The sequence below is a fragment of the Lactuca saligna genome, chromosome 1 (assembly GCF_052625555.1).
Source record: "Lactuca saligna cultivar CGN05327 chromosome 1, ASM5262555v1, whole genome shotgun sequence".
Classification (NCBI taxonomy): domain Eukaryota; kingdom Viridiplantae; phylum Streptophyta; class Magnoliopsida; order Asterales; family Asteraceae; genus Lactuca; species Lactuca saligna.
This window is the reverse complement of record NC_136417.1, coordinates 66,873,245-66,885,466: the sequence shown is the minus strand read 5'-3', so window position 1 is coordinate 66,885,466 and position 12,222 is coordinate 66,873,245. Positions and strand designations below refer to the sequence as shown.

Sequence of the window (12,222 nt, the reverse complement as noted above, 5' to 3'; positions counted from 1 at the left end):
ATTAGGAAAACACTGTAAAAAAAACAGATCTTTGTTAACAAAAACTATTGTAATGAAAGATTTAGAAAAACCTACCATATTGTAGGTTGGAAGATCTTGATTAACTTAATTTTCTTTGCAAAATATCATCATCTTGACCTTTAACCTAGGGTAGATGATCAGGAAGAAGGTTACTGAAGTTGAATGTGGTTTTTTTTGGGTTGATGATTGATTGTGTACTTGAAAAGTGATGGTATAGACAGTGTTTCACTAGTTAATGACTTAATGTTGATTATGGAGCAAACCACAAGGACCAAATATGTAATTTACTCAAAAACAAAATAAAAAAGTGCTATTTAAAATGCAACTTTATTTATTTATTTTCCGCGGGGGGAAGAAGGGAGTATATAAGAGCCGGAAAACCGAAAAATGGAAGGGAAGTCGTTTTCGTTGCTCTGGTCCTTCGACCCAAGAGCGGAAAAGGAAACCCAAAAAAGTCGGACAGGTGAACACAAAAAAACGAAACACGCCGATGAAATCAGGGTTTTCAATCACCGGAGCATGGTAGTGGGCGACGGAGAGGTTGCCGGAGGCCTTTCTCTAGAATAATTTTGTCACCTGCAACGTTCCCCCCATAAATTTACACAATCAGAATCATCATTCCTCTTTCATCAATCTCTACCATTTTATTGATGGTAAAACGATTTGAAACAGACTTCCTTCTATCTGAATATAAATTAGATCTTTCTACATTGTAATAAGGAGATCGGTGGTGTTCAATTCGAAGTTTTTCTGCTCTACGTTTCAATTGTTCCCAAAATGGTGAGTTGTTTCTAATATATCATCACCAGTCCAGATTTTTGTCCCGATATCTATCCACATTGGTATTAAAACTTTTTCCTGATTGTTTATGGTACATTGTTACAAAGCCAGATGCTGTTGAATCACCATTGATGACCTAATTGTTACTTAAATGCCTTTTTTGTATTTTTTTCTTTCTTCTGGAGAAGTGTATTTACACAATGAGTTACTGTGAATTGTCACTTGGAAGCTTCGTTTTTTCAAATAGCTTTAAAATTTCCATTAAAGATGAATAAACATTCAATTTGTGAATTGTCGTGCAGGCTACTGCATCCAATATCATAGTAGGATCTCAAGTCTGGGTGGAGGATAATGAGGTAGCTTGGATAGATGGTGATGTTCTTGAAATGAATGACAAAGAAATAAAAGTAAAATGCTCAAATGGACAAGAAGTAAGTTAAAGATTGTTTAGATGACAAAGTTTAACCAAAATACTTTAAAACCTTTTCGGTTGTTTTTTACTGTTACTGTTTCTGTTCTTTTTGGTTCTTTTTATATTTTTCTAATACATTTGTATTGTATAGGTTGTTACAAATGTATCCCGGGTGTATCCAAAAGATCCAGAAGCATCCGAATGTGGAGTGGATGATATGACAAAATTGGCTTATCTTCATGAACCTGGTGTTCTACAAAATTTAAAAAGTCGATTCGATATGAATGAAATCTATACATACACAGGAAATATATTGATTGCTGTGAATCCTTTCCAAAGATTACCTCATTATTATGAAAAAGAAGTGATGAAGAAATACAAAGGAGTAAATCTTGGTGACCTGAATCCACATCCTTATGCTATTGCAGATGCAGCATACAGGCATTTTTTCTTCCTGCTTATCTTAATGTTCAAATAACAGAAAAAAGAAAAAACCATCATATTTTGGGCAGTTTTGCAGCTTAACCACTAATATTTTATTTCTTCCACTTAAACCATAAAAGTTTCACACATTTTTCCAAATTAACCATTATGACTTGTTATATCAGGTTTCACTGACCATTTTGACCTGTCATATAAGTGGTTAACTCATGCTCTTTCCTTCTTCTCTCTTAAGTGCTTATCTTTTAAGGCATTAAGGACTTGTCTGAATGCAGGCAGATGGTTAATGAGGGAATAAGCCAATCAATTCTTGTAAGTGGAGAAAGTGGAGCTGGAAAAACAGAAGCATCAAAAAATCTTATGCAGTATCTTGCTTATATGGGAGGTCGCCCTGGAGCTGATGGAAGGAGTGTAGAACAACAAGTCCTAGAAGTATGCTATACGATCTTTACTGTTTTTAGTCTAAACTTGAAACATATATATAACTTATTTCAAGGTTTCATTTCAATTTTAGACATATATTAATCTCAATCACTAAATGAATCTGTTTGATTCTATCTTTTTGGCAGTCTAATCCGGTTTTAGAAGCATTTGGGAATGCAAAGACTGTTAGGAACAACAATTCAAGGTTCATTCAAGCTGTAGACAAAATTGTATTTTTGAAAATTAAGTTTATGCAACTGAAAATCTCATATCATATTACTGCAGTCGTTTTGGTAAGTTTGTTGAGATCCAATTCAATGGACAAGGGAAGATATCTGGAGCTGCAATAAGAACTTATTTGCTTGAAAGATCACGTGTTTGTCAAGTTTCAGACCCTGAGAGAAGCTACCATTGCTTTTACATGCTCTGTGCTGCACCTCCTGAGGTAATATTAATAATCAGTTTTCTGCTTCCACCTTTTTCATCTGTTGCTTTTACAACCTTCAATGGTGTTTTTTAGGTGTGTGAGAAGTATAAATTGGGGAACCCTAGGACATTTCATTACCTTAATCAATCGAAATGCTATGAACTGGATGGATTAGATGAAGCAAAAGAGTACCTTTCAACCATTAAAGCCATGGATGTTGTTGGAATAAGCTCTGAGGAACAGGTAAGATAAATATATTACAATTTCTCAATAAAAGATTAAAATGTCACCTAAATTGTTTCTTTTTCCTTTTCCCATAGGAAGATATATTCCGTGTAGTGGCTGCAATTCTTCACTTAGGGAATATTGAGTTCACTAGAGGGAGTGAACCAGATTCTTCTCAACCTAAGGATGATAAATCTAGATCTCATCTGAAAACTGCAGCAGAGCTTTTCATGTAGTTAGTCTTCTTTTAATCTGTTTTTCAGTTTATATTCTTACAAAAAGTCTTTCTTATAAAGTTTCAGATTTTGTTTAGGTGTGATGAGACAGCTCTCCAAGAGTCTTTCTGCAAGCGTGTGATTGTAACTCGTGGTGAGAGCATCACAAAATCCCTTGATCCAAATTCTGCAGCTCTTAATCGAGATGCTTTGGCCAAAATAGTTTACTCAAGGTTATTTGATTGGTAAGTTTTTAATCTAAGTAAAAAATTCTCTATTTTCTATTTCGATTATAGGCTTATAGGCTATAGCTCAAGGTGTTTTTTTATTATTGTATCATTCAGGATTGTGAGCAAGATTAATAATTCTATTGGTCAAGATCCAAACTCCAAATTCTTAATTGGAGTTCTCGATATTTATGGATTTGAAAGCTTCAAGTCGAACAGGTGCTTAACTGGTATGCTTTTGGTTCATCATTTAAATAGGTTATTTATTGGACATCACTCCATAAAAGCCCCTAGTTAATGGTCTTGTTAATAAATCAGTCTAAAGTTTAATTTGTGTTTTTGTGCCAAGTTATGGTCATAAATATTAATTGGCTCTATTCATTATGCAGTTTTGAGCAGTTTTGCATCAATCTGACTAATGAGAAACTCCAACAACATTTTAATCAGGTTTTGTGAAATTTAATATATCCTAACATGTAGCATTATATGTTTAAATCTTTGAATCATGTATAACTGATAAAAAATGATTCTCTTTTTGTCTTTTTCCAGCATGTTTTCAAGATGGAGCAAGAGTTGTATACCAAAGAGGAAATCAATTGGAGTTACATAGAGTTTGTGGACAATCAAGACATTCTAGATCTCATTGAAAAGGTCTGCATATTCAAGGACAAAAAAAAGATTTTCTTTTATTTCCTTATTTATTTTATGTTTGTATGTTGATCTAATCTAAGCTTTTGATTGCTTCAGAAACCTGGGGGAATCCTAGCTCTATTAGATGAAGCTTGGTATGTATTCACTTTTTATATTGTTAGTATTTAGCTTTTACTTATTTGTTTCTTTATAATCAATTAATCATTCTCATGCAGCATGTTTCCAAGATCCACTCATATCACATTTGCTGAAAAGCTTTACCAAACATTCAAAGGTCATAAACGTTTTAGCAAACCAAAGCTAGCAAAGACAGACTTCACCATTTGTCATTATGCTGGTGATGTATGCATTTTTCTTTCTTTCTTTATTTTGCTTCTTAATATAACTTAAATAAATAATCCTATATAACTAACCACAAGTCTACAATATATGTTTGGTTTCAGGTCACATATCAAACCGACTTCTTCTTGGATAAAAACAAGGACTATGTTGTTGCAGAACATCAGGCACTTTTGAGTGCTTCTAAGTGTTCCTTTGTATCAGGCTTATTCCCACCTCTTCCTGAAGATTCTTCTAAAGCTTCTAAGTTCATATCAATTGGTTCTCGATTCAAGGTCTAATTTGCTTCTCTCCTTATTCTCACATTTTTATAAAGACATTTTTTTTTTAATGAATTCAACTTAATTTTGCATCTATCATCTTGGCAGCAACAATTACAAGCTTTACTTGAGACACTGAGTCACACAGAGCCACATTATGTTCGGTGTGTGAAACCGAATAATGTTCTAAAGCCTAATATATTTGAGAATCAGAACATATTGCAACAACTTCGATGTGGAGTAAGTAATAACTTTACCACTTATGCCCTTCTTATAATCTTTTTACTTATTAAAAAAAAACGCGAATTTCAGGGAGTGATGGAGGCAATCAGAATCAGCTGTGCTGGATTTCCCACTCGTAAACCTTTCCATGAATTTATCGAACGCTTTGAAATCCTTTCACCTGATGTTGTACATATGAGGTACTAATGTAGTTAGTTAGTTCATCATCAGTTATGATATGTTTTATGTTTTTTTTTAATCTTTTATAGTTTTATTCATCTGTAGTGATGAGGTGGAGGCTTCAAAGATTCTGTTAGAGAAGGCTAACCTTGAAGGCTATCAGATTGGTAAAACAAAAGTGTTTCTGAGAGCAGGACAGATGGCAGAAATAGATGCTCGAAGAAGCGAGGTTTTAGGAAGATCAGCTTCTAAGATCCAAAATAAATTTCTTTCATATTCTGCTTGCAAGAAGTTTACCATGTTACGATCTGCAGCAATACCATTACAAGCTTTTTGTAGAGGTATAGACTATAGACAAGTATCACCTTTCTATATACAACTTTGTGAGTTTCAAATAACCTCACTCCCACCTTTTTAGTATGACTCAGTTACCCAATGGGACAAAAGTTACCCACCTTTTTCAATGGGACAAAAGATTGTAACTTTTGTGAGTTTTTCCACCTTTTTACTTTTTGGTGTGACAAAAGATTGTAACTTTTGTAAGTTTTTTTTTTTAATCTTTTTGCTTTTTGATGAGATAAAAGAATGTAACTTTTGTGAGTTTTTCCACCTTTTTGATTTTTGGTGAGATAAAAGATTGTAACTTTGTGAGTTTTTCCATCTTTTTGCTTTTTGGTGAGACAAAAGATTGTAACTTTTGTGTGTGTTTTCCACCTTTTTGCTTTTTGGTGAGACAAAAGATTGTAACTTTTATGTGTGTTTTCCACCTTTTTGCTTTTTGGTGAGACAAAAGATTGTAACTTTTATGTGTGTTTTCCACCTTTTTGCTTTTTGGTGGAACAAAAGATTGTAACTTTTGTGTGTTTTTCCACATTTTTGCTTTTTGATGTGACAAAAGATTGTAAATTTTGTAAGTTTTTTTTTTTTTTTTTTTTTAAAATACCTTTTTGCTTTTTGGTGAGATAAAAGATTGTAACTTTTGTGAGTTTTTCCACCTTTTTGCTTTTTGGTGTGACAAAAGATTGTAACTTTTGTAAGTTTTTTTTAATCTTTCTGCTTTTTGATGATGAGATAAAAGAATGTAACCTTTGTGAGTTTTTCTACCTTTTTGATTTTTGGTGAGATAAAAGATTATAATTTTTGGTGGGACAAAAGATTGTAACTTTTGTGAGTTTTCCACTTTTTTGCTTTTTGGTGAGACAAAAGATTGTAACTTTTTGATGGGACAAAAAATTGTAATTTTTGGTGGGAAAAAAGACTGTAACTTTTGGGTGGGAGAAAGTTTCAAATGATCTGTGTCCCACCTTTTTGGATGGGACAAAAGATTGTAACTTTTGTGAAAATTTCCACTTTTTTGCTTTTTGGTGAGATAAAAGATTGTAACTTTTGTGAGCTTCAGTTAGTTTAATGGAACTATGAACTTCAGTTTTATATGTAGCTTATATAATCTACTGTTACAGGGGAAGTTGCACGCTCTTGGTATGAGCGTAGGAGGAGAGAAGTGGCATGTTTGAGGATCCAGAAAATTGGACGCATGCATTTTGATAGAAAAGCCTACAAATTCTTACACTCTTCAGCTATTCAAATTCAAAATGGAATGCGTGGGATGGCTGCACGCAAAGCATATAATCATAAAAGGCAAACAAAAGCTGCAATTGGCATCCAGGTATTGCAATTCCTTTCAGATTCAGGAATAAATGACAATCTGCTTTTCATTATTCTCTTTGAAATACTTTTTCAATTATACATAAACTAACCATGTTAAAACAACTCATTCCAATCCTTCAAGTCAACTAAACACAACAATGGAATGTAATGATTCATTCCATTACCTTGATAATTCCAATCAATCATATCAACCAAACCCTATATATTTCTTAAACTGATATTGTTTGATGAACAACTTTCAGACTCGCTCACGTCATCATCTGGCATGTCGTCGTTATTTGAAGATGAAGAAAGTGGCAATTTATGCTCAGTCTGTGTTAAGAAGAGACTTGGCACGCATTGAACTTAGGAACCTTAAAAAGGTCACTCTTTCACATGCTCTTTTTTCTTTTATTATTCTACTCTTGAGCTTTATATTTGTTTACAACACAACCATGGTTAATTTCTTTTCCCTTTTCGAGTTTTTTAGTTATACTATATTCTAAGTATTCTTTTAGTGGAAAATTGCGAAAAATAGCAACATACTTTCATCTATTTATTGATAATAACAATATGTAACCTGAAACTTGTAAAATGTCCACAAATGTTAAATTACATATTACTACTATTGGTAAAAGACATAAGTACGTTGCTATTATGTGTAAATGAGAAAGTAAATTACCTATATTGCCCTTCATAAATGAGCCTTAAAAAGGTTTCATGTCGTGTAGGCAGCAAAAGATAGTCGTGCTCTTGAACAGGCTAAAGCTAAATTGGAAAGAGAACACAAAGAACTCACAATGCGATTAGAACAGGAGGAACGCATGAGGGTAAATATTTTTGTTATTAATTTATATTTAAATTTGTTTGTTTTTTTTATTTAATTTGTATTTGACTTTTGTAGGCTGAGGCAGAAGAAGCTAAAAATAAGGAAAAGGCTATACTGGAGTCTAGTTTAAAGGAGATGGAAAATCAATTGGTGATGCATAACTTCCTAACAATTTGTTTTATTACTTTATATATATGAAATAAAAGATTACATAAAGCAAAAGTTTAGTGTTTAACTTTTTATCTTATTTTATTTATTGTTTGATTTTGTTTCAAAATTTGTAGGCAGAGGTGGAGGAAGCTAAAAAGAAGGAAAGTGAAAAAATGCAATCTGCTTTGAAGGCTGTTGAAGTTCAATTGGTGCTTTGTGACTTTCTAACAACTTGTTTTAAATACTTATTTTAGTTTTTATTTTTCTTTTAATGTTTGATTTGTTTTTCAAAATTTGTAGGCTGAGGTGGAGGAAGCTAAAAGTACAGAAATTGCAAATCTGCAGACTACTTTAAAGGATGCAGAAACTCAATTGGTGCCCTTTTAACTTTCCACAACTTGTTTTATTTATTTATACAAAACACATGAAATAAGAGAACAACTTTAATTTCAACTATAAACTATCTTTCCTTTGTTTTTGATTGTTGATTTTCTTTCAAATTTTGTAGGCTGAATTGGAGGAAGCTAAAACTAAGGAAACTACTCAACTACAGTCAGCTTTAAAGGATGTGGAGGAAAAATTTGTACTTTTTTTTTAAAAACTTTTTACAACTTATTTTATTTCTTCATACACAAGACATGAAATTCAAGATTATAAAAAGCTAAACTATGTATTTTTCTTTTTCAATTTTTGTAGGTTGAAATGGAGGAAGCTAAAAATAAGGATATTGCAAATCTACATTCTGCTTTAAAGGAGACTGAAGTTCAATTGGTGCTCCATAACTTTCTGATAACTTTTTTCAATGTTATTTCACACAAAGCATGAATTATGAGATCAAGAAAAGCATAACTTATTTTTTTCTCTTTAAAAATCTGTAGGAAGCTAAAAATAAAGAATCTGCAAAACTTCAGTCTGATTTACAAGAGATGGAAGTTCAAGTCCAAGAAACTAAACAACTATTAGAGTCTAAAAAGATAGAACTCGAGCAACTTGTTGCTACTCACAATGAGAAAGTAGAAAACCTTACTGCTGATAATGTGAAATTCCAGGTTAGTTTTTGATCCTGTTTTGACGATTATACCCTCCTTATAATATGATTTATTGTATTTCATGGTATCTCTGAACACTTGCAGGAAAAGGTTAGTACACTAGAACAGGAAATTAGTGAAACACAAACAAAATTGGAAGAAACCACAAAATTGAGTGAAGATAGGTTGAAGGAGGCCATGGAAGCAGAAAATCGGATAATTGATATAAAGATTGACATGCAAAGGTTTTATGCTCTGATATTATTTATGTTTTTCAAGTCTTTTATTATAATGGAAAATTACAGGAAATAGCAATGTAATCTATACTTTTTCCTTCTTTAGTCTTCAAGAAAAGATTGCTGACATGGAAGCTGAGGAAGAGATTCTGAGACATAAGGTGATTTTATTAGGGAATTATTCTTAAAATATATGTTAAGAGTTTGAATAAAAATGTTTTGTAATCTTTTTCGCTTTATAATAAGCTAAAAAGAGTAAAAACACAACCCTTTTATTTTCAGCAACAAAGGAATGGAGGACCTTCAAAGGAATTTGATAGCAACTTGACAAATTCCACAATAGGAAAGGAGCGTGTATGTTTTTCGACTTTCATTTTTAATATTTTATTAATATTTATTTTGATTGTTTAAAAACTTTTTTTTTGCCTTAAATTTCTCTATAGGATTTGGTTGATGCTCTTATGAAAGCTGCTACACAAGAACTTGGATTTTCTCAAGGGAAACCAGTTGCTACTTATGTTATATACAAAAGTCTTTTACACTGGAAAACTTTTGAATTAGAAATAACAACTGTATTTGATCGTATTATCCAGACCATTGGTTCTTCAATAGAGGTGAGATGTTTATTTCTTTATTTAATAAATATTATATAAAATGAAGTGAACACTAAATTAACTTGAATGTTATTTGTATTCTTACAGAAAAAAGAAGACATCAAACACATGGCTTATTGGCTCTCTTTTACTTCAACATTGTTTTTTCTGATTCAAAAAACTTTAAGTCCAGCTCCTCAAAAACCCCAGCAGCCAACATCCTTATTTGGAAGGATGACACATGTACATAATATCTTATCTTTTATAAAAATCAATGGGTACTTTTTATATTAATTTGTAAACTGTTATTATATCTGTAGGGATTTCGATCAGCTTCCATTATTAGTATAGTGCACCATGTGGAGGCCAAATACCCAGCTTTGCTTTTTAAGAAGCAACTTGCAGTTTATGTTGAAAAATTATATGGATTTATTCGCAACAGCTTGAAGAAAGATTTGTCACACTTTCTTTCCTCTTGTATCCAGGTACCATATATTTTTTTTTTGGAAAAAGTAGCATATTTTTGATAAATGCTAATTTCATAATTTCCTAAAAATTCAGGCACCAATTACTTCAGATGGTAAATCTTATCCAACTACTTATTGGGAGAGCATCATTGAAAGCCTAAATGGTGTTCTTGATACACTAAAAGAGTTCCATGTAAGTTATTATTACTTTTTTGTTTTACACAATATGTCATCTATAATTTTGAACTCTCTCTCACTTGTGTACGTCCTCGTGTTTTCAGGTGCCACCTGTCATTATTCAAAAGGTTTTTGCTCAAGTTTACTCTTTCATTGATGTGCAACTCTTCAACAGGTAACCAGAGATTCTATTTCTAAGTTCTAACCATGTGAAACTAGTTATATAATATCATATATGGTTATATAATCTTTTGGATTATAAAATATGGAACCTCAGTCTTGTTATGCATAAAGAGTGTTGTACACTTGGGAATGGGGAGTATGTGAAATCAGGGTTATCTAAATTAGAAGCTTGGTGTACTAAGGCAACTGCAGAGGTACTAGTTATATATTTTTTGTTTCTTATTTAAATATTGGTTGAAGTGAGTTGGTAGGTCTAACCACTTATTGACTCAGTATGCAGACTCAGCATCGGATGAACTTCAGCGTGTAAGACAGGCAGTTGGATTTCTGGTATGCATGCATGCTTATTTACTTTATCCAAAAATCCCCTAAAAAATCAAAACTAAACATGAATTTTTGAGTTTTTTCAGGTTATAGAAAAGAAGTCTAAAATCACATATGATCAACTCACAACTAATATATGTCCTGTAAGTCTCTCCTGTTGTTAATCAATCTACAGTAATAAGTTAAATGATATATATATTTTTTGAGTTTTTCAGGTTCTAAGTATTCAACAAATTCACAAAATCTGCACATTCTATGCAAATGACAATGAAGGAAGCAATAGCGTCCCCCAAGAAGTAAGGATAAAATAAAAGTATAATAAGAGTTGTTTATTTGGCACTCATGGTTTTCAATAATATTAGGTTATTTCCAAGTTCAAAGTTCTAATGCATGAGGACACCGAAAGCCCTGATAGTGACTCCTATTTGTTGGATGACAATTCTAGGTACGTATGTTTAATAGTAAATTGCGCATATATACATATAAACAATATTATGTATTTCAAAATAGTGAAAGGTCTGATGGTGTTGAATTAATTCTATTTGGTTGCAGCACTCCTTTCCCAGTTGAGGAAATTAGTAAATCAATAAATGAGAAAGGTTTTTCAGACATGAAACCTCCAAATGAACTCCTTGAAAACCCTGAGTTTCAGTTTTTAAAGGAGTAGGGCTCTGTGGTTGTGGCTGCTTTTATTTATTAATTTTTTTGGTTGGAAGGACACACAAACACACACACACACGCGTGCGTATTCATGGGAAAAGATTTCCCTTCCCAATCCAAAGTCCAAACCAAACCTTAATTGGTGCACCCCAACTCTCACCAAACCTCATTGCGCACCTCCAAGTTTCACATTGTACATAACAAACCCTAATCTTTCAATTCTTAACCGAATACTCCCTCCCTGGCTTTCCTCAGAAGCTCTTTAACCACAAACTTGGTGTACACAACGTTTCTTGCTTTTCTACATACTTTACTTGATGGAGGTCTTTTTGATAATTTGTGACTCTTCAAAGATGATCAACACTGATGGCTGGATGAAGCACGGTTTTATTGATTGCCAGCTGGCTATTGGGTGGCTCTTTGATTCAAACTTGAGAAAAGTTTCAGAGGATTTTATTTTGGATCAATCCTTCTGTTATGGTGGAGATTTTGAGAGCTCTTCATGGAAAGTATAAGACCAATCAATCTTTCAGCCAGCAGCCATTGGAGACTTGATGTCAAGCTCTCTTACCAATGACATTAAGTTCAGTGAAGATAATTTCCCTACAGCCATTGGAGACTTGATGAAAACTTCTGCTTGGGTCATGATGTAATATGGGCATTAAAACTTATACCCATGCCTCACCTTGGGTATGTATGCACATGGATACTTTTGAAAAAAAAAAGTACTGTAAAAAGGATGTGTCTCTACATTTTTGTTATAGTATTAGACTATTAGTAGGTATTTGATCATGCTTCAAGCATAAAAAATACAAGTCATTTTGGGATGGAAACTCTCATATTTGTTTTGTGACATATGCTAAGGTCAGGTGCTTAATTAACAAAATCAAGTTATTATATAGAATATACAAAATATACTTTCATGCTAATATGAAAATATAATGCAATGCATGGATTTCATATCATCATTTATTTTTACCATCATGAGGGAACAAATTAACTGATAAGTTAGGGGTGTTCGTTTGGATGGACGAGTTCTCATCCAATCCAATCCGTTCAAGTGAATCCAAATTGATTTTTGTTTTAAAACGTGGATCGGTCAACT

At 32.6% G+C, this 12,222-nt stretch overlaps 1 protein-coding gene across 1 annotated transcript; it reads left to right on the top strand.

Annotated features, from left to right (window-relative positions):
* The first annotated feature begins 446 nt into the window (after positions 1–446).
* On the top strand, positions 447–11,984 carry LOC145038959 (myosin-6-like). The gene is made up of 41 exons (XM_078987152.1): positions 447–801; positions 1,104–1,232; positions 1,365–1,654; positions 1,930–2,086; positions 2,224–2,282; positions 2,363–2,522; positions 2,598–2,747; positions 2,825–2,961; positions 3,043–3,189; positions 3,289–3,390; positions 3,561–3,618; positions 3,721–3,822; positions 3,919–3,956; positions 4,038–4,164; positions 4,266–4,436; positions 4,530–4,661; positions 4,734–4,843; positions 4,929–5,164; positions 6,284–6,489; positions 6,734–6,853; positions 7,202–7,300; positions 7,375–7,449; positions 7,584–7,658; positions 7,750–7,824; positions 7,958–8,032; positions 8,146–8,220; positions 8,328–8,498; positions 8,583–8,722; positions 8,820–8,874; positions 8,996–9,067; positions 9,157–9,327; positions 9,415–9,549; positions 9,627–9,791; positions 9,868–9,966; positions 10,055–10,125; positions 10,228–10,327; positions 10,407–10,463; positions 10,544–10,600; positions 10,673–10,753; positions 10,820–10,902; positions 11,010–11,984. Exons 1-41 carry the CDS (start codon positions 799–801, stop codon positions 11,122–11,124), a joined length of 4,680 nt encoding a protein of 1,559 aa, XP_078843278.1. The 5' UTR covers positions 447–798; the 3' UTR covers positions 11,125–11,984.
* Positions 11,985–12,222: the final 238 nt, after the last annotated feature.

Bases quoted from the DNA above. Each gene is read 5' to 3' on its own strand.
- LOC145038959 (XM_078987152.1), top strand. The intron at 1,655-1,929 runs GCATTTTTTCTT...GTCTGAATGCAG, and splicing joins ATTGCAGATGCAGCATACAG to GCAGATGGTTAATGAGGGAA. The intron at 2,087-2,223 runs GTATGCTATACG...TCTTTTTGGCAG, and splicing joins TAGAACAACAAGTCCTAGAA to TCTAATCCGGTTTTAGAAGC.